The sequence below is a fragment of the Sminthopsis crassicaudata genome, chromosome 2 (genome assembly GCF_048593235.1).
Source record: "Sminthopsis crassicaudata isolate SCR6 chromosome 2, ASM4859323v1, whole genome shotgun sequence".
NCBI lineage: Eukaryota > Metazoa > Chordata > Mammalia > Dasyuromorphia > Dasyuridae > Sminthopsis > Sminthopsis crassicaudata.
In genome coordinates this window covers 262,687,223-262,710,519 of record NC_133618.1, presented here as the reverse complement: position 1 = coordinate 262,710,519, position 23,297 = coordinate 262,687,223, and the positions used below count along the sequence as shown (strand labels likewise).

The window sequence follows — 23,297 nt, the reverse complement described above, 5'->3', positions numbered from 1 at the left end:
AAAAAAAAATCAGAAAATTCTTATAATGTGCGAAGACCTAGGCAGCCCTTTGGAAGATATATGTTAGTGAACCCAGAACCTCCACACTCCCACAACAATTCAAAATAGTTCAATGATAGCATTCTTGCATGAGTTCTAAATAATGGATGATGCTCTCATGCTTTCCCATTCACCAGTCAAGTGAAGTAGGGCTGTGTGCTTGTTCCCATGCCTTTTGGCAATGTTTTCAAATGTCTTCATTGTGAACAAAAATAGCATCAAGGTCAGCTACTACACTGGTGGTAAATTATTTAGCTTGAAAAAAAGTTGGTGCTAGACTATTTCACAGCAGGTGCTTGTATACTCAGTTGCAGCCTTTAGAGGCTGAATTGCAAGAGTATGGACCAATTCTCTGTCTCTTCTGCTAATTTGGATCTGACAAGCAATACCAAGAAAACAGAAGTTCTCCACTAGTTAGCACTACACTATCCATACCTGGAATCATTAATTGGAGAAATTTTCACTTCTGTGGATGTTTGCTTACCTTGACAATATAGTTTCCAAAGTTATACATATTGGTGATACAGTTGACTCATGATTACTCGAGCAGAGCATTCTCAATGCTTGAGATGCTTTAAAGGAAAGTGTGGGAGAGAAGAGGTATTGTGCTTCCTACCAAACTGAAGGTCTTCAGAGCTGTGATGCTGACTTTTTTGTTTATGCCTATGAAAGCTGGACAATACACCAGCATTATTCCAGGAAAATGAATAGCTTCATTTGAAAGAGCATCTAGAAAGATAAGGTCCCAGACACTGAGATTCTTTCTCTAACTGAATTGCCAACCAGTTCTCTACTGCAGAGAGTACAACTGGCTGGCCACATTGTTTGAATGCCAAATGTACATATTCTTAAAATACTATTTTAGAGAGAACTCATACAAGCTAATTTCTCAAACAGATCAGAAGTAATTAAGGACACTTTCAAGATCTCTAAAGAACTTTAGAGTCAATTGTCAGACGTGGGAGACATTGGCACAGGACCCCCCAGCAGGGCATGCTTGAATCAAAGAAAATTTATGAACAAAGTAGAATTGCAAGTAACACAAAAGAAACAGGAGATACACACATTTAGAGACATTTACACTCTAAATGTTCATATTCTCTTTTTGTACCCAAACTGTAGTAGAGTCTTCCAAGTTTATATTGGTTTGATCGGCCACAATCAGAAACACTGTACTTTGACCCCAAAAAACTGATGTCATTTTAGTCCTCATGAAGCACAAAGGACAACAACCACCCAACCAATGTGTTAGAAAAATATATAGATTTTTCTGAATTGAAAATGAAAATCTGGAATGGGATCAACAGCAGTTGGCAACCCTGATAACTATCTGGCACTATAGGAATCGGGAGTGCAGGTTGTATGTCAAATTATTATAAGAGACTTATTTCCCTCTGCTTTTTGAAATGATACTTTTTTTCTCTGACAGGAATCCAAAAATTTTATACTTGAAATCTATAAACTTAGTTTTGAATTAAAATTCTGTCATAATTCTTGTTTTGTGACCTTAGAAAAGTCACATTATCTTTCTGGGCTCAATGTTCTCATTATTAAAATAAGGATATTGGATCTTTTATGATTACTGTAAACTGAGGGCATTTAGGAATTCTATAATTGCATGAATTTCAGTCAGTTGAATTACTAGATTTCATCTTAGTCCCCAGAAAATTTTCTCAAGAATTAGTATTCCAAGGAGGAAGAAGATCTCATTGCTCTTTGCTGATCATAAGGATAAAAATGTAAGCAGTTTAGGATGATGCTACTTGAAAGAACGACTGGATGGCTTACATAATAGCCTCTAATGTTAATTTATACTTTATCAATTTTTCATATTATTTAGAATGGATCAGAAAAGGCCTAGAGTTGCCTAGAAAACTTTTATTGTTCTTAAAATAAAGTCTTTTGTTTTGTTCCTTTCATCCCAAAAGAATTAAGTCAGAATTATAATAATATCTTTATGAAAAGCAAAGGCATAGTGTCTAAAACATTCATAATAGCAAATCTGAGATTTTATGGATATATTCCCATTAATACTGAAGCTTCTATTGTGTTATAAGAGAGCATACAGAGTGACATCTTCTTAGTCTGTTCTTTATATTACAAACAGAGAGGGGTGCAAACTTTTTGATGGATGACTAGTGTTAATGAGTAAACAGAGTGGGTGTGTTTGTGAATCAACTACTGTGTCTCATGATAAACCCAGATGTCCATAGAATCCCTTATAAAGCTCCTCGAACCCAGATCTTTTACGTTCCATAAAAAGACAATTGGAAGGGCAGCTAGGTGGCACAGTGGATAGATCCTGAAGTCAGGGGGACCAGAGTTCATATCTGGTCTCAGACACGTATACTGCCTAGCTGTATGATCCTGGGCAAGTCACTTAACCCCAATTGCCTCAGCAAAAAAAAAAAAAAAAAAAAGTAATTGGATCTCTATATGTTGGTGTACAGAATCCCTCTGAATCCCTCTTTTTATCTTTCCCTACTTCCTTAGAACCACAGGGAGACCTGAAAACTGATTTCTAAATAAACAGCAATCTATTATATTTCCCAGTTAGAAATGAATATCAATTATAGTTTGATACAAGGTAACCAAAAACATCTGTTCCTTGATTAGTAATAGTTCTTCTTGTAAACAAAAAATGAATGTGCTATTTTCATTAAGGCACATTGAATTTCACAGCTAGAATGCTTGGATTCTTCTTATGTGAAATTTCTCTGGTTTCTATACTTTCCACAGGTATTTATAGCATTCCATTAAAACTAATATACTTTTACTTATATCTTTATCATTCTATTATGCTTTGCAGGTAGTCACATACTTGGCAGGATGTGGTCTACAGAGCTGCCCTATGCTCTTGGCCAAGGGATATCCTGACATTGGCTGGAATCCTATTGAAGGGGAGCGTTATTTGTCCTTCCTACGATTTGCTGTCTTTGTAAATAGTGAGTTAATCAACAAATATTTATTGAGATACTACTATGCCAAGCCAAATATATTGGCAATACAAAGCAAAGAGGGGAGGGAGGGAAGAAAAAAACAAGCAAAAAGCAATAACAAGTTGTATATAATAGATTTGCAGTTTCATGAGCAATCATCTCTTTTATTATACTGTGTAATGGAAATGCTTGTTTTATGGAATAAATTTATTCCATAAATTAAAGCTAAATACATGTGAAAAAAATTTTAAATGGCAAAAAAAAAAAAAAATGGAGATAGTCCCTTCCCTCAAGGAACTTATATTCTCTTGAAGAAGACAGTGTTTGTACCTAAGAATGTAAAAATACATTCAAAATAAAAGGTAGGGGTTGGAGGGTGGCACTGACTAAAAGAGGTATCAGGAAAGATTTTGGGCAAAAAGTAGCATTTGAACTGAGTTTTAAAGGAAATGAGGTTTTAAGCTCAGACTAAGGAAGAAATGCAGGTTAGTCATGTGAAGTGGCTAATGCAAAGGTATAGATATAGGAATGGAATATTGTGCTTGAGGAATAACAAGACCAATATTAATAGCAATACTTTTAACAAAAATGCTTAAATCAAATTGGAAAAAGTAGTTGCTCATAAGTTAAGGAGTGTCTAATAAATTATGGTATATGGATATAATATTACTGTACCTTATAAATGGCAAAAGTGATGGATTCACTAAAGGATTTATGTTAACTGATGCACAGCCCAAGTCAGCAGAAAAGGGAGAACTATTTTATGGTTATAATCATTTTTTTAAGGAAAATAACTTTTAATGAGTTAGGAAATGTGACAAATACCATGACCAACTCAGAAAACTGATGACTAGGTGTATACCTTCCTCTTAAGAGGAAAGTAATGTGCTAAAGATGCAGAATGAGGCATAATTTTTCAGTCACAGCCAATGTGTGAATTTGTTTTATTTAAGTACTTATTGGTTACAAGGAAAATAACTTATTGGTTATTTTTGTGGAGGACAATGATGAGGAAAAATTGGGAGTAGAGAGACTAAAAAGGGGAAAAATCATCAATAAAACATTTTCTGAACATTTTAAAAAATACACAGAAGGAAATTGAAAAGAGTAAATAGAGTCACATTTGTCACAAAGTCACTAAGTATAGATAGTTTTTCTAGGAATTTGGCTGTGAAAGGGGAAATAGAATAATAATTTAAATTCACATCAGAATCTAGTAAGCAGTTTGGTTTGGTTTGGGTTTTTTTCAGGATAAGAAAGACAGCTCTGTGTTGGCAGCAGTGAAGGAACCAGCATGGAGGGAGAATGAAATTAATAATTTAAAGGATATGATAATGGAGGCAGTCTGCAAGAGAATACAGGAGGGAATGGCATCAAGAATACATGTAGAAAAGTTGGCCTTAGCTGGCAACAGGGACTAGAGAGTAAAAGAGAAGAAAATAGGTCTAAAGTCAAGCATTTCTGTACCTTTTGAATCCAGACTTGTATTTCCATAGTTAGGGTAAAAAAAAAAAAAAAAAGTAGAATGGTGTGCCCATACATAAAATAAGAATTGTATTTGTCTTCCCCTCAACTGCTTCATAGACATTTTGAAGTGGAAAAAAACACCTTTTCAAAATTTTTGTTGAATGAAATTATTTAGAATCAGATGACTAGGTATAAAAGCATATCAAACATCTGAAACAGAAAATTCTGCAAGGATCCTAAGACATATTATTAGAGACCAGATCCTATTAAAATAAATTCTAAAGGACTTCTCAGATAATTTTAATAAAGGATTTTGATTGAGATAGTTATTACTTAAAATAAATGAAATATCTAATACAGCTTAGAAAACTTTTTTTTTACTCTTTTTATTTTATTTTTATTGTAATAGATTTGAGTGAATTTAACATAGCTTACTTCTATGAATGTAGTACTAATTTTTACAAGAGCCCTTAAACCCTGAACCAGTAATTATGTTTCATTGAAGGACTTCGAAACCTTTTACAAATCTTAATTATTTAAGTTTGTGTGAAATAGGCTCATGATTTTTAAAAATTCTAATTATTTTCAAGTCTGGATCCTTGACTCAACTAGAAATGAGCAGCAATTTAAATATTATCTCCCTAATAAATATATAACACTTTTCTTTTACAGTTATTATAGCACACTAATTAATTTCTATTCTGATAGTAATATTTGAAATCACTGGAGTTTGTTTATTTTTTTGACCAAGCAGAAGACTATTATGTAAAACAATGTAATTAGGAAATTCTAAGTAACACTTTTATAACTGTTACTTATAGGGTATCAATTAGGTCATCTTAATGGATTTTATTTCTAAAGGAACTTTTTCATTTCAGTTTTATTAGTTCTAAAAGAAACTTTGAATTATGTTTAATTCAAAAAATAATGACTTTGAGAATCTTATACTTACTCTGTAATTGTAATCTGGAACTATATTATAAGCAATAAAAAAACTTTGGGGGGCACTATAGTTTTGCCCTAACTTGGATTAGGAGAAAGGAAAAATCTACAAAAAGAGAAATAATAAATATTTTAGTGAAATCTGAAGAATCAGATTTGATTGGAAAATTATAATTCAACTAAACATGACCATTATCATGATGTTGATTTTTAATCACCAAATATGAGCTACAACTATCTACTTCCCAAAAAGAAAACAACTGTCTTTCAGCAAACCCTCACTGACTTTAAAAAAAAAAAAAAAAAGTCTTACTATTCTATTGTTTTCATTTAGTAGATTGTAATTTTTGCCTTTAGATAAATTCAGAGCAATGTAAGGGAGCTCTGTCAATGTATTGAATCTGATAATTATATAAATAGATTACATTGCTTTGTACAAAGATCAAATTTCGCTCTATCACTACAGTTTCTTAATATACTGAGTCACAGATTTGATGAAACATTATATCCCCAAACCAGACAATTATAAATTAATTTCTCTGTCGTTCATTTATATAAAGATAGAAACTATTGCTTTATTTTCCTTAGGTGAAAGTGTGGAAGAAAATGCTACTGTCGTTGTCAAACTTCTTATAAGACGTCCAGAGTGCTTTGGACCAGCTCTGAGGGGTGAAGGAGGAAATGGTCTGTTGGCAGCCATGCAAGGAGCTATTAAAATCTCTGAGAACCCAGCTCTTGATCTTCCTTCTCAGGGATATAAGAGAGAAATGTAAGTAAATGGAATTGATTTTTGGCAAGTGCTTAAAATTTGTAAACTGATATAGTGATTCTCTGCATACTGTGAATAAATTTGATAATTTATGAAGTATCAGTTGTATCCTAACTAGGAAAATTTTGGACCTTCAGTAATGTAATGAAAATACTTTAAAATTACTTTGTGGGGAATGGGGACTTCCAGCCAAGATGGCGGCGTGGAGGCAGACAGCTGCTTGAGCTCCTCGTTTTCTCTCAGAACTTACTTCATGACAAGCCTCTGACTTAATGATTGACCCAGAAAGAAATCCACAAATTATCACCAAGAGAAGACATCCTTGAAAGTCGCCAGAAAAGGTCTGTGTTTGCTCGGGGGAGGGTCAATCAGACTGGGCGCAGACTGAGGGCAGGCAACCAGAGCAAGACAGGCAGCTCACACAGCTTAGACCAGAGGGGGAGGGGAGTGATCTCTGCCATTTCTGTGAAAGGGCTTTTGCCCCAGTGTGGATGCTCCGTCTTGGCAGCAAGCAAGGAGCGGTGGAGAGGGTGTAAACACCGGAGGTGAAGATTAAAACCCCAGAAAGCCAGCGTCTCTCAGAGCCTGGCCACCCCCAACCCCCACCTGGACTGACTCGGTGCGTTCTCGGAGCCTCAGAGCGCAGACTCAGTACAGTCATTGATGTTCTGTTAGTGCCTCTCTGCTGCCCTACCCCCAGTCTGTAGAGGAAGCCCATTAATACCATCCAGCCCCAGCCCCCGCAAAACAGACCAATTGTTTCTCTTGTAAGTTTGTGTTCTTTGATTCCTGCTCTGACAAAATGAACAAAAAATTCAAAAGGGCTCTAACCATTGACAGCTTCTGTGTGGAGAGGGAGCAGACTTCAAATGCTGAGGAGACTAGGAACAGACTGTCCCCAGATGTATCCCCTGGGAGGGATATAAGCTGCTCCTCAATACAAAAGAACCTCATAGAGGAAATCAAAAAGGCTCTCACAAGAGAGCTGGAAGAGAAATAGGAAAAGGAAAGGGAAGCTTGGCAAGAGAGCCTGGAGAAGTCATCCCATGCATTCAAAGACAGAGTGGATAAAGAAATCAAATCATTGAGAAACAAGATTAGTGAGCTGGAAAAGGTAAACAACTCCAAGGAAAACAGGATTAGTGAGCTGGAAAAGGTAAACAACTCCAAGGAAAAGAGGATTAGTGAGCTGGAAAAAGAAATCAGCTCTCTAAAAAATAAAATGGATAAAATGGAAAAAAATTCCATAGAAGATAAAAACTCAATTGTACAATTACAAAGAGATATTAAAAAAGTGAGTGAAGAAAATACATCATTGAAAATTAGACTGGAACAAGTGGAAATGAATGACTCAAGGAGAAACCAAGAGGGAGTCAAGCAAAACCAGAGAAATAAAACAATTGAAAAGACTGTCAAGTACAGTAATTTCGAGGAAAAAGGGTAAAATAAGGGGAGGATCTTTAAGGTGGGGGAGGGATCCTAAAAAGGGAGGGCTGTGAAAAGGAAGTGGTGTTCACCAGTTTAATACTGGATAGGAGGGTAAAAGGGAAGGAAAGGAGAAAAGCATAAGCAGGGGTTAATAAGATGGCAAGCAATATAGAATTAGTCCTTCTAACCATAAATGTGAATGGGGCAAACTGCCTCATAAAAAGGAAGCAGTTAGCAGACTGGATTAAAAGTCAGAATCCTACTATATGTTGTTTACAGGAAACACACCTGAAACAGGATGAGACATTCAAACTAAAAGTAAAAGGGTGGAGCAGAATCTATTATGCTTCAGGCAAAACCAAAAAAGCAGGAGTAGCCATCCTCATCTCAGATCAAGCAAAAACAAAAATTGATCTAATTAAAAGAGATAAGGAAGGGCATTATATCCTGCTAAAGGGAAGCATCAATAGTGAAGCAGTATCAATATTAAACATGTATGCACCAAGTGGTGCAGCATCTAAATTCTTAAAAGAGAAATTAAGAGAGCTGCAAGAGGAAATAGATAGCAAAACTATAATAGTGGGAGATCTCAACCTTGCACTCTCAGAATTAGATAAATCAAACCACAAAATAAATAAGAAAGAAGTCAAAGAGGTAAATAGAATACTAGAAAAGTTTGATATGATAGATCTTTGGCGAAAGCTAAATGGAGACAGAAAGGAATATACTTTCTTCTCAGCAGTTCATGGAACCTATACAAAAATTGATCATATACTAGGGCATAAAAACCTCAAAATCAAATGCAGTAAGGCAGAAATAGTAAATGCATCCTTTTCAGACCACAATGCAATCAAAATAACATTTAATAAAAAGCCAGGGGAAAATAGACCAAAAAATAATTGGAAACTAAATAATCTTATACTAAAGAATGATTGGGTAAAACAGCAAATCATAGACATAATTAATAACTTCACCCAAGAAAATGACAATAATGAGACATCATACCAAAATGTGTGGGATACAGCCAAAGCAGTAATAAGGGGAAGTTTTATATCTCTACAGGCCTACTTGCATTAAATAGAGAAAGAGAGGGCCAACGAATTGGGCTTACAGCTAAAATTGCTAGAAAAGGAACAAATTAAAAACCCCCAGACAAACACAAAACTTGAAATTCAAAAAATAAAAGGTGAGATTAATAAAATTGAAAGTAAAAAAACTATTGAATTAATTAATAAAACTAAGAGTTGGTTTTATGAAAAAACCAACAAAATAGACAAACCCTTAGTAAACCTGATTAACAAAAGGAAAGAGAAAAAGCAAATTGATAGTCTTGAAAATGAAAAGGGTGAACTCACCACTAATGAAGAGGAAATTAGAACAATAGTTAGGAGCTACTTTGCTCAACTTTATGCCGATAAATTCGATAACTTAAATGAAATGGAAGAATACCTTCAAAAATATAGCTTGCCCAGATTAACAGAGGAAGAAGTAAGTAGTCTAAATAGTCCCATCTCAGAAAAAGAAATAGACCAAGCTATTAACCAACTTCCTAAGAAAATGTCCCCAGGACCAGATGGATTTACAGGTGAATTCTACCAAACATTTAAAGAACAACTAACTCCAATGCTATGTAAACTATTTGAAAAAATAGGGATTGAAGGAGTCCTACCAAATTCCTTCTATGACACAGACATGGTACTGATACCTAAACCAGGTAGATCGAAAATTGAGAAAGAAAACTATAGACCAATTTCCTTAATGAATATTGATGCTAAAATCTTAAATAAGATATTAGCAAATAGACTTCAGAAAATCATCCCCAGGATAATACACTATGACCAAGTGGGATTTATACCAGGAATGCAGGGCTGGTTTAATATTAGGAAAACTATTAGTATAATTGACCATATTAATAATCAAATTAATAAAAACCATATGATCATCTCAATAGATGCAGAAAAGGCATTTGATAAAATCCAACATCCATTCCTACTAAAAACGCTTGAGAGTATAGGAATAAATGGACTATTCCTTAAAATAATAAGGAGCATATATTTAAAACCTTCAGTAAACATCATATGTAATGGTGATAAACTAGAACCTTTCCCTGTAAGATCAGGAGTGAAACAAGGTTGCCCACTATCACCATTACTATTCAATATAGTACTAGAAACTCTAGCCTTGGCAATAAGAGCTGAGAAAGAGATCCAAGGAATTAGAGTAGGAAATGAAGAAATCAAATTGTCACTTTTCGCAGATGACATGATGGTATACTTAGAGAACCCCAAAGACTCTGCTAAAAAGCTATTAGAAATAATTCAGAATTTTAGCAAAGTCGCAGGATACAAAATAAATCCACATAAATCCTCAGGATTTTTATACATTACCAACACAATCCAACAGCAAGAGATACAAAGAGAAATTCCATTCAAAATAACAGTCGATAGTATCAAATATTTGGGAATATATCTACCAAAGGAGAGTCAGGAATTATATGAGCAAAATTACAAAACACTTGCCACAAAAATAAAGTCAGATTTAAATAATTGGAAAGATGTTGGGATTACTAGGTGAGAACTGAGGTTGTCTGGATGGTGACAAGGTGAGAATTCAGGTTTTCTGGACAATTACAAGGTGAGAACTCAGGTTGACTTGATAGAAGGAGCAAGCCCATTGGCTGGGGTGGTTCTTCCCAGAAGCCCTTGCATTATCCCACGCCCATTCTCTGGGAGAATAAAAGAAGAGGACTCTCAGAGAAAGAGGAGACTCTGAATTGCATCAGGCTTGACGGAGCTCTCTGCAGGAAGGGAAGTCACTTCTTTGGACAAGAGTTAACAGCAACTGCCTGGAGACAACGGTTCATTACAGGAAGAAGAATCTGTCTGAGAGATTTGAGTAGAAGACACAGCAGATCTCTTCCCAGAGAGCGATCCAGCAGCTTCTGGAGACGACAGCTCGTTACAATTGGCGCCCAACGTGGGGCAAGGACTTTTGCTTATCCTGACAAGAGGAGCTAGACCAGACCTTCGCAATTTGGCGCCCGAACAGGGAAAATTTTGCACATGGATCTCCATTAAAGATTACCCGGCTACTACATAATTGGCGATGGATTTTTGAAGAAAAGGTTTCTAAGGTTCCTCTTAAAGGACCAACAATCTTTACAGATGCCTCCAAAGAAAATATTTGTGCCATATACTCTCATGATTTAACCATAAAGAGAGTAATCAGGACTCCTTTTCAATCCACTCAACAGAATGAATTATTTGCTATCATGCTAGCTCTCACTTATTACCCAGGAGACGTAAATATAATTACTGATTCAGCCTATTCAGTAGGTGTAGTACAAAGAATTGCCACAGCCCAAATAAAATTTGCAGCCTCCAATATTTATCAGCTCTTTAAGGAACTTCAAGAGCAAGTGAGAAAACATCCAGGCAAGATTTATATCTTGCATGTCCACTCACATAGTGGACTTCCAGGTCCCATTTTTGATGGAAATTCAAAGGCAGATAGCCTTCTAACCATGTTAGCTAGTAGTCCTTTATTTCAGGAAGCACAAGAATCTCATTCTAAATATCATCAGGCTGCTCGAGCTTTACGTTTACAATTTGGAATCACAAGAGAGGAAGCTAGGAGCATAGTAAAAAGCTGTACAGCTTGTCTTCCTTTCCATGCTCCTACACTCCCTCCAGGGAAGAATCCTCGTGGTTTGAGACCCAATGAAATCTGGCAAATGGATGTGACCCATTATAAATCTTTTGGTCGTCTATCTTTTATCCATGTAGTGGTAGACACCTTTTCAGGATTCACATTTGCAATGCCAGCAGCAAAAGAGACAGCCCGAGTGGTCACTGAATTCCTTATACAAGCTTTTGCAATTATGGGTGTGCCACAAGCAATAAAAACAGACAATGGACCTGCATATACGTCCAAACATTTTACACACTTTTGTGCACAGTATAAGATTTTACATACCACGGGCATACCCTTTAATCCTCAAGGGCAGGCAATAGTAGAGAGAAGAAACAGAGATATTAAGACACTCCTCCAAAAACAAAAGAAAGGGGGAGCCACAGGTAGCCCTAGGGAACTTCTAAATTTAGTTCTCTATACCATTAATTTTCTAATTTTTGACAAAGATGCGCTGGCTCCAGCAGACAGGTTTTATAACCCACCAGAAGGGCAGTGTCCAGTGAGAGCATCTCCACTGTCCTTAGATAATCGCCAGGTGATGTGGAGAGATCCAGAAAGTGGTGAATGGAAGGGACCAGATAGGTTAACTGCCTGGGGGAGAGGGTTTGCTTGTATTTCTTCAGCAGGAGAAGGAATCAGATGGGTGCCAACGAGTCATATTCGCCTTGTCCACCAGAGAGAGACAGAAAAAGAGAAAGACCTCAAAATAAAGGAGAAGATCTAAGAAACATCCTACACCGAAAGAGCATGGATAATAAAAAGACTGTTAAAGAACTTTAAAATCAGCAGGAATCATTGGACTTCCTCACACAAGATGAGACTAATGGACAATGGACTTATGGACATTTATAAATTTTCAATTTATGATTATTTGATTATGTTATATACTTCTAGCATGTGTTATGTTACTATGTTACTATATGCTTATGTAATTTATGTAATTATCTGTAATACTTCCCATATTGATGGATTTATGTTTCAAGGTCATTTATGTAATTATCTGTAATACTTCCCATATTGATGGATTTATGTTTCAAGGTCATGACTGTCCTATGTTCTAAATCAAAAGAAAGGGGGAGATGTTGGGATTACTAGGTGAGAACTGAGGTTGTCTGGATGGTGACAAGGTGAGAATTCAGGTTTTCTGGACAATTACAAGGTGAGAACTCAGGTTGACTTGATAGAAGGAGCAAGCCCATTGGCTGGGGTGGTTCTTCCCAGAAGCCCTTGCATTATCCCACGCCCATTCTCTGGGAGAATAAAAGAAGAGGACTCTCAGAGAAAGAGGAGACTCTGAATTGCATCAGGCTTGACGGAGCTCTCTGCAGGAAGGGAAGTCACTTCTTTGGACAAGAGTTAACAGCAACTGCCTGGAGACAACGGTTCATTACAGGAAGAAGAATCTGTCTGAGAGATTTGAGTAGAAGACACAGCAGATCTCTTCCCAGAGAGCGATCCAGCAGCTTCTGGAGACGACAGCTCGTTACAGAAAGACAGTCAGTATTCTTGGATAGGCCGAGCGAATATAATAAAGATGACAATACTCCCCAAACTAATCTATTTATTTAGTGCTATACCAATCAGACTCCCAAGAAACTATTTTAATGACCTAGAAAAAATAACAACAAAATTCATATGGAAGAATAAAAGGTCGAGAATTGCAAGGGAACTAATGAAAAAAAAGTCAGAGGAAGGTGGTCTAAGTGTACCTGATTTAAAGCTATATTATAAAGCAACAGTCACCAAAACCATTTGGTATTGGCTAAGAAATAGACTAGTTGATCAGTGGCATAGGTTAGGTTCACAGGGCAAGATAGTGAATTAAAATAGCAATCTAATCTTTGACAAACCCAAAGATCCCAAATTTTGGGATAAGAATTCATTATTTGACAAAAACTGCTGGGAAAACTGGAAATTAGTATGGCAGAAACTAGGCATGGACCCACATTTAACACCACATACTAAGATTAGATCAAAATGGGTCCAAGATTTAGGCATAAAGAACGAAATCATAAATAAATTGGAGGAACATGGGATGGTTTACCTCTCAGACTTGTGGAGGAGGAAGGAGTTTGTGTCCAAGGGAGAACTAGAGAGCATTATTGATCACAAAATAGAACATTTTGATTACACCAAATTAAAAAGTTTCTGCACAAACAAAACTAATGCAAACAAGATTAGAAGGGAAGTAACAAATTGGGAAAAAATTTTTACAGTTAAAGGTTCTGATAAAGGCCTCATCTCCAAAATATACAGAGAATTGACTTTAATTTATAAGAAATCAAGCCATTCTCCAATTGATAAATGGTCAAAGGATATGAACAGACAATTTTCAGATGATGAAATTAAAACTATTTCCACTCATATGAAAGAGTGTTCCAAATCACTATTGATCAGAGAAATGCAAATTAAGACAACTCTGAGGTATCATTACATACCTGTCAGATTGGCTAAGATGACAGGAACAAATAACGATGAATGTTGGAGGGGCTGTGGGAAAACTGGGACACTGATGCATTGTTGGTGGAGTTGTGAAAGAATCCAACCATTCTGGAGAGCAATCTGGAATTATGCCCAAAAAGTTATCAAAAGGTGCATACCCTTTGACCCAGCCATACTACTCCTGGGCTTATATCCCAAGGAAATACTAAAGAAGGCAAAGGGACCTGTATGTGCCAAAATGTTTGTGGCAGCCCTTTTCATAGTGGCTAGAAGCTGGAAGATGAATGGATGTCCATCAATTGGAGAATGGTTGGGTAAATTATGGTATATGAATGTTATGGAATATTATTGTTCTATAAGAAATGACCAACAGGAGAAATACAGAGAGGCTTGGAGAGACTTACATCAACTGATGCTGAGTGAAACGAGCAGAACCAGAAGATCATTATACACTTCAACAATGATACTGTACGAGGATGTATGCTGATGGAAGTGGATTTCTTCAACATAGAGAAGAGCTAATCCAATTCCAATTGATTAATGATGGACAGAACCAGCTACATCCAGAAAAGGAACACTGGGAAATGAATGTAAACTGTTATTTTTACCTTCTGAATCCAATTCTTCCTGTGCAACAAAAAATTCGGTTCTACACACATATATTGTATCTAGAATATACTGTAATATATTTAACATATATAAGACTGCTTGCCATCTGGGGGAGGGGGTTGGGGGAGGAAGGGAAAAAATCTGAATAGAAGTAAGTGCAAGGGATAATGTTGTAAAAAATTACCCATGCATATGTACTGTCAAAAAATGTTATAATTATAAAATAAATAAATAAATAAATAAATAAAATAAAATAAAATAAAATTACTTTGTGGTATATTCCACTCTGGGAGATAACCTAAAGGGTCTTGCAAATAAACCTAACAGTCTTCTCCTCTTATAACCACTCTTCATTACACATTTTACTACATTTAATTGGAATTAGTTAATATGACTTAGAATTCAGAGGATTAGTTCAAGGACCATATAGTCATTCGCAATGTTTCAGTTAAAGGTCACTGTCCTTAATTTATAGTTCTGCTTTTTTAAGATGATCTTGGCCAAATTTAGTTCATTTAATTATTTGTATTAAGTAAAGCAGTTTTGTTAATCATACTGTGTTGGTGAGCTTCATTCTACTCTTACAACCTGAAAAAAATATATAGATAATACTATATCAAAATTATGAAAATTAACTAGATAAGTGTGTTAAGTACCACTTGAGAAAGAAAATGTTGAAAATTATAAATTATTTTTAATAAAAATTCTAGATTTTCAGAGGTTGATTATAGTTACTGAATTAAAACTTACTCTACACTGTGGAAATACCACTTCCTTCCCTTGCCAGTTATCCAAAAAGTAGTGAAACTTTTTTTTAATACTTCTCCTGTTCAAAGATAATTTTAGAAATAATAGAATTTTAGAGTTGGAAAAAAAGTCTTAAAAATCATCTTGTCCTACTCCTTCATTTTAAAGATAAGGAAATATTCACTAAAGAATGAAGTGATTTACCACAGATCACACAGCTAGTCAGTTCAGAACTAGGATTAGAATAAAGTGTCTTGAATCTGATTCTAGGGCTGTTGTTTGTTTATTTGTTTGTTATACAAATCTTTAAAAAGAAAAATAATTGACATCAAAAACTAATGTGAGATTTGGGGATAATCTATGCTATACTTTTTTGAACATGTAATTTTGATATAGTTCAAATTTATTATCACTAAATAGCTTTGAAAACTTAGAATGATATAGACCTGATTTCCCCAAAACCTTCATATATTCATATATGGCATAAACAAATATTTAAATTTTCTGAACTTTATGAAAAAGAATTACTGCGAATTATAATTCCAGATATTTGGAAGGTAGTGTCTGTTTGGATAAGAGGATCCTTAGTTCATCTTTGCATAGGCTTATGTTCGGATATAACATGGTAAATGATTTTTTGTAGAAAGCAGTCATCTAAACTTCCTGTTTCCTTTTACTTAGAAAATATGGCCCATTGGTTCCCAGGCATCTCAAACCTCCATTGTATTTGGTTTTCTCACAGCAGTTCAGAGGAAGATGACAGTGAGGAGGAGATTGTACACATGGGCAATTCAATCATGTCATTTTATTCAGCTCTCATAGACCTACTGGGCCGCTGTGCACCTGAGATGCATGTAAGTAGTGGGAATTCCACTAGATTGCAAGAGTCCTGAATAAGAAGTAATGTACTTTTTCTAAATGTAATTTTGTGCATTTCTTAGCTAAAGAAGCATGGCTAAAATCAATTTTTTTTCCTTCCTAGTACCTCATTCAAGTGCTCTCTTAGAAGGTTTCTATATGCAAGATATATTTTATGTGGGCTAAGATTCCTTTCTAATTCCCAGCCCCCATGAATCCCAATGGGAGATATCCAGGCTTTCCCAGCCACCACCAGATCTGAGCTAATTTGGGCTGTCCTAGTCCCCACTCTAATGATCTGCTCAGGTTTCCCCAACCCCCACAAACAGCTTCCTCCTTATCTAAAACACCATTGAATTCTATTCTAGTTCTAACCCTGGTTGAAGCTCAAGCCAAGAGGCCAAACTGGGACTCCACCCACCTTTAAGATTACCAAAAGCCCCCATTATAAAAAGGGGAACCCTGGAGCCCACTCTTTATAGGAGTCCCAAACATAGCATCCTTATGCCAACCATGCCAAGGGTTCCTGTCCACTTGGCGCCAGCCCTGGCCCTGGCATCTTTCTACCTTTACCCTTACTTCCAAATAAATCTTTTTTTTATCAATCTAAGTTTTCAGGTCTGTAAATTCCTTTACAGAGAACTCCTGAGTCACTACTAGACCTCATTTAACTCTGTATCCTTGGGCTGAATCTAAAGGGGTTGCAGGAGAGCTCTATTTGACACCCTGTACCCCGAACCTGCCACTAGACCTCAATTAACCCTAATTTCATCTAGGTACCCCTTACCTAACTCTCATCATATTTATGTGGTTTTCTCAATAGTATCCCTTCTATACTTTTTCTTTAGGAAAGTATCAATGAATTATGCCTCATCTTAGTCTTTGTTTTTGCAAAATATAACAAACCCTGTCTATTAAGACAATCTCATCATGGAAAGAAATTTTTACTACCAAATTATCCACCATGAAATAATTTTTCCTTATAAGTTTACTTAGTTATTTTAAGTAGAAGATTCTGTAGAATATCTCAACCCAGGTGCCTTATTTTTATTTGGGATTGGGGCTTTAAAATAGGAGTTGGTTTTGTCTAGGTTGTATTTTTATTTGATTTTCTTTGGAATGTATCCTTTGGTGACTTCTGCCATGAAAATCTGAAATAATGCTCAACGCCACTGAATATTGGTTATCTGGAGTAAAATCTTTCAAGTTGACACAACTATATGTCTTAATTTTATAAGTTCTTAGTTTACTTAATAATGGAAAAGATAAAAAATAAATTTCAGTAACCTGGTATATATAGAAGAAATTAGTTTTCCATATTATGTACTTTTTACTTCAATTAAAATGTTATATAAATTAAAATTTTAATTTATTGGGACTAAGAATGAGAAAGCATCATTTTATACACACACACACACACACGCGCGCGCGTGTGTGTGTGTGTGTGTGTGTGTGTGTGTGTATTCACTTTTCAACTTCAAAAGTTGAGAAGTTTTCCCTGCCATCATCAAAATGGGAAATCTGAAAAAGTCCCCTGGGTTGTTTCTGAAAGGTTGAAAGCAGTTTCTAATTAACCTCCCCTTCATGGTTTGTTGTTGTTGTTGCTTTATTTTTGAAAAGTATGAGGCAACATGAAATAAAAAGAGAGCATTTCATATAAAATTAGAGTAAGAAGGGAGAAAAATAAGTTTTAAATGAGAGAAACTATTTGGTAATTCTCTAGAAGAATTGGGGTTTTGCTCATTATGGGCTATGCTGCCTACTTACCTGTCTGTTTTATCCATTTACCTATACTCTAATTATTGTAGAGGATTTTCCAAAGAGACTTAGAATTCTGGACTGGGAACTGGACTGGGAATTTTAAATAAGAATAAGATAATATGCCTCTTCATCACCAACATGAAGTAGAATGTGCTTTATACAATTTAATATCCATGGAAATCAAACCGCATTAATCAATTTTAAAAAATTATTTGATACCTATTATTGCCAGGTACTGTGGTAAGTGTTGGGGACATAAAAAGAGGCAAAAGACAGCTTTTGTCTTTAAGGAGTTTACAATGTAATGGGGTAAACAATATGCAAACAAATACTTATAAAGCAAGCTATCTCCAGGATAAATGGAAAATAATCATCAGAGGGAAGGCACTAAAATTAAGAGAGGGTGAGAAAGGCTTTCAATTAAAGAGCCAATTTTAGTTGGAATTTGAAGGAAGCAAAGGGAGGTCAATAGATAGACTTGAGAAGGGAAAGTATTCCAGGCAGGAGAAATGGCCAGAGAAAATGCCTGGAGGCCATTGTTATTGGATTAAAGCATAGGTAGCAGAAAGTAGGGTATTTTAAAAAGAAATTAAAGGTATAAGAAGACTGGAAAGATAGAGGGGGCTAGATTATAAAGAATTTTGAATGTCAAATAGAGAATTTTACATTTGATTCTGGTGATAATAAGGAACCACTGAAGTTTACTGAGTAGGACAGTGATGGGGAGTAGGAGCGAGGAGATAAAGATGACTCCCAAGTTGTGAGCATGAGGGACTGGGAAAATATTAGGAAACAGAGATTTTAGGAGGAAAATAATGAATTGTATTTTGGATGTATTTAACTTAAAGTAGATGGGCATGCAGACTGAAATGTCTAAAAGACACTTGCAGATATTAGATAGGAGATCAGCAAAAAGGTAGCAGTATAGGTAGATTTGAGAATCATCAGTCATTGACAATCTTTATTAAATCCTTGGAAGCTGATGAAATTACCAAGTGAATTAATATAGAAGGACAAGAGAAGAGGACTCCAGCTATCAAGAAGGAAAGGATGATCAACAAATTACAAGATAACCGAATATAATAAATATAATCACATAATTTAATAGGTTTAATCTTAATTTTAATAGATTTAAACAATCTAGACATATGATGACATATAATAGCCTCCTTCCAATATATTCCCTTTTTTTGCATTCTCTGGTTAGATTATTTACATACACATTCAGATTATTTGATTAAACTTTTCAAAACATGGACCTTTCAAATGAGAGGCATTGTTGCAAAGTGCATCAAACTTTGAGTGAGAATACTTGTGTTCAAATTATACCTCAAACAACTACTAGTTGTGCGATAGGGACAAATAAATTTAATCTCTCAGAGCTCAGTTTCATAATCTGCAAAATGGGAATAATAACAGAACCTACTTCACAGAAATTTGAAGGTAAAATGAGATAATGAAATAAATGGCTTTTAAATACTTACTGTTATATAAAATGAGCTGTTCTTATTATTTTTACAAAGAGATGTGCTAGAGATGAAAGAAAGACAACACTGAAGAAAGGATTATACTGAATAGCACAAATCAATGCTCTATTATCCCAGTTTTTTCCCTACATGAATTAGGACAAATTGTTCACTCATCCCTATTTCACATTTCATATTTCTTTTATTTTTCTTTATTTTAATAAAAACAACTAGGAAAAACACCATTAAGTTCTTTGAAGTCTTTTAAAGGACAAAAATTAAATATCAGTCAATTATTTTCAGCATTTATAGACCATTCCTTACTACTATCACTTTCACAAATACATTTTCCCCGTAAAGTTTCAGGCCTATCAGAGTATTAAAAAGATATACATAATTACTTCACCTCTCTGGATTCAACCTGAAAGAGATCCTACTTAATATTCGTTCTCCTACCACATTAGACCATCATCTCAGATGTCACTTGGCTTTCAGAAGTTCATGCAGTTGCTATCAGCATGAGAAGATGCCTTTCTTTACTGATCCTGAAAGTCCATGAAAGCTATAATACCAGGAGGTGGACAACCACCAAGTGGAGTTGTCAGTGTCTTGTTAAATGCTCACTGTTTCTAAGAAATCTCTGTACATTGGGTGAGAGGGGGATAAAGGGATATTTACTTCCCATTCCAAATCATAAAATACTCAAATATGAATTCAGTTCCCTCTTTCAAGTACATATTTTTAGATGAAATTTTGTTGCTTAATTTTGTATTCTAACTTCTGATTAATAGAAACACCAAGTAAATCAAGTTGTTTCCTCAGGCTTAATGTCTCCCTATCATAACTTCCAATCCATTCAAACTTTTTTTGCTTGTGATCATGTTAAGTTGTAATTGTATGGATATATGCTTAAAGAAAGCAATTTGATTCCTTGATTTAATCCTGTAAGTAAAAATAAAGAGGGGGGGAAGAATTATGGGGTGGAGATAGGAAATGTGTTTATTTAAACTTATTGTCAAGTTATTCTATTTTGACAGCTTATCCAAACAGGAAAAGGGGAAGCCATCCGAATCAGGTCAATCCTTCGCTCCCTGGTCCCCACAGAAGATTTGGTTGGGATTATCAGTATCCCTTTGAAACTTCCCACAGTTAACAAAGGTAATGGTATCAGGATGACTTTTTTAAAAGTTCTTGAGATATAATATGAGTAGCATTTAAATTTTTCCTCAAGGTTTTCCCTTGAGAAATTTGCATGGTTGGTAGAACTACAAAGAGAGGTGAGGGTGGTGAGGGTGGTAGTTTCTGGAATTCTTACACTTTCTCTGGTAGGTATTCTACATCTTCATTTTTCTTCTTTTCCCCAATCAAAAGCTAATAGCCCTATCCTTTCATTACCATAGAGGCACCATTGCCAAGTGAATACCAAGTTATCTGTAATAAGGTTGAAGGGTAAAGAGGGATAGAAAGTGTACCTAGGATTATACCTAGTGCCCATGTGTTCCAGGAAATGAGCTATAAACATTGCAAGTCAGGCAGACAGAGCAGCTATCAGGTCTCTCTTTTTGTCTATGCTTATAGTTCTATGTCCTTTCCTCTCAAAAAATCATACAAAAATAAGTTATATCCTCATGCCTCACAATGCCTCATGTGGCTTTTATGATATAATTTACCTTCAGAATTCTTTGGCCCTTCTCGAACACTATGTCTACAATTTGGGTAGCTTTTTTCAAGGCTAAGCTCACATGTTACCTTCTTCTAGAGCAACAAGGGCAAACTCAGGTACAAAGAAGGACCACTCAAGCATACTAGCTATGTATTGGCTTTGAAAATTATATATTAGTATTATGTATTTTCTATTTTAGTTTTATTTATTTTATTAATTTTTTCCCAAATATACTTTAATTTGGTTAGGACTAAAACTCATGCTTAAACAGTATATATATATATATATGTTTGACCCCTCTGTTCTAGAGGATTTTTCTGATCTTTCCACCTTATAAATTACCTTTTATTTACATGTAAATATATTACATGTAAATGACATATTGCTACCTGTCTAATGTAAATATGTCTAATGTCACATATGGCAAGCATAGCTATCAAGAATCTGATCAGTCCTTTCACTATAATTACAATCTTTGTGAGGAGAAAGAGGAGAAGGACAGTGATTATGTGCTCACTCTTTCATTTGCTTATCTCCAAAAGAGGTAATAGGTTAGAAATATATCTGGTTACTTAACATATATCAAATACTTATAATCTAGTGATATAAAAATAATGAAGAAAAAGACAAAACAAATTAAAGAAAAAATAAAAGCTACTATACCTAGTCATTCTTAAAAGAACAACTAACTATTCTTATTTTTTCATTTTTATTTTATTATAATTTCTTTTTTATTAAGGAGGATTTAAAATATGTAAGAATAAATTTCCATTTAAAGAAAGCATATATATATAATAATAGAAAAGATTATATTCATCACTGTCCCTCTTTTCTTTGCTTCCTTGTAGCTTATTCTTTTCTTCTTTGCTGTGTACTTTTATTTTATTCTCTTTCCCCCTTTTCATTTCCCACCCCTTCAAGCAGGCTACAATTAAGCACAGGTATATTTATACATATTTATTTACAATATACACATATATACATGCATATGTATCTATACAAATATACCCACATGTATATATACACATATATATACACTTGCATTTAAACATATGTAGACATGCATCTAAAACAATATTAATATGGCTGACATAAAATGTAGATTTCTCTCTTGACAAAATCTTTTAAGTTTTTCTTTTCTTGAAATCAATAATTATTAGTCCTAATTTTTCTTTTCTAATAAATTCAACTCCTAATCCTTATTATAGTGTTTGTATATATCTCTTATTTCTTATCCCTGCTAACTCTTCTACTTTAATTCTACTCCATAAGTTGCCTTGCTATTATTTATTTCCCCTCATGCATAGATCCCTCCCCCCACCCATTCCTTCCCTCTTTATCCTTTTTACCATTAATCTAGACATTTTATCCCCCTTCTAATCCCCTTTCCCTTAAGGTAAACATTCTTATTATTATGTTTTGGAGGGCTTTGTACCCTTCATGGTATATATGTGTATTGGTCCTTATTTAACATATTCCAGATGAGAACTACCAGTCCTCCTCCCTTGCCTGATACTTCTGTGTAAGTTCTTTCTCTGTACCTCCTTCATAAAGCACAATTAGTCTTTTTACCTTTTCCTAGACAACTTTGCATTTTAGAGTTAGATCATACTCATCTCTGCCCTAATCTTTCTTTTGAACTTCCCAATAACTGGTGTCAATCTTAACCATGTGATTTACATTTCCATGTAAAAAAGAAAAACAATTTGTCCTTGTTGAGAGCCTTGAAATTGATGTTTTATGTTGACTAATATTTTTTTTCATTCAATATTATGGTTAGTTTTGCTGGATGTGTTTTCTGGGCACAGGCCTAATTTGATTGTTTATATTATTCTTAGGCTTGCAATCTTTTCTTGTAGCTAATGATAAATCCTTTACAATTTTAATTGTAGCTTCAGCATATTTGAATTGTTTTTTGTTTATTTGTGTGTTTCTTGATCTGGGGATCACCTAATTTTTCCTTGTTAGCTTAGCTCTCTCTCACCTTCACCAAATACTGGTTATACAAAAGACAATCACAGATAACTAGTAACTCTCATCAGAGTAAACAATTAACAAAAATTAAAGATTTTATACATAGTAGATTTATTTGTTTGTAGGTGAGACTAAATCCTAGCTCAACCAACAAAAGAAAGAGTGATGTTTAATAATCTTGAAGTTTGCAGGTGCTAGGAACCAAGGAACATGCAGTACATATGATATCTTTCAAAAGTTTGTCTTTGTCCCCTTAATTACTTTTCTCAAGTTTTCTCTCAGAAGTTAGAGGCATCTCTCAGACAATCTGAAGCCATGTCTCCTTTGTACATAGTTTTTAGCATCAACGATATTGACTTTTAAGGAACGATATACCAACTCAATAATGTATTAGGGATTTTGAGCCAGCATTCCCCTCTTTGATCAGTCCTTGAGTTTTTATTCCCTCACAAGTTAAGTAATATTTTCTGTGGAGGAGCAGCTAGGTGGCGCAGTGGATA

General features: G+C 34.9%; 1 protein-coding gene across 1 annotated transcript in view; it reads left to right on the top strand.

Annotated features, from left to right (window-relative positions):
* RYR3 (ryanodine receptor 3) overlaps positions 1 to 23,297 on the top strand; it is a 753,032-nt gene that overhangs the window by 528,993 nt on the left and 200,742 nt on the right. The window contains 4 exon segments of the mRNA XM_074289179.1: positions 2,849 to 2,984; positions 5,976 to 6,156; positions 15,818 to 15,929; positions 20,198 to 20,318. Of these exon segments, the coding sequence (XP_074145280.1) occupies positions 2,849 to 2,984; positions 5,976 to 6,156; positions 15,818 to 15,929; positions 20,198 to 20,318 (550 nt within the window).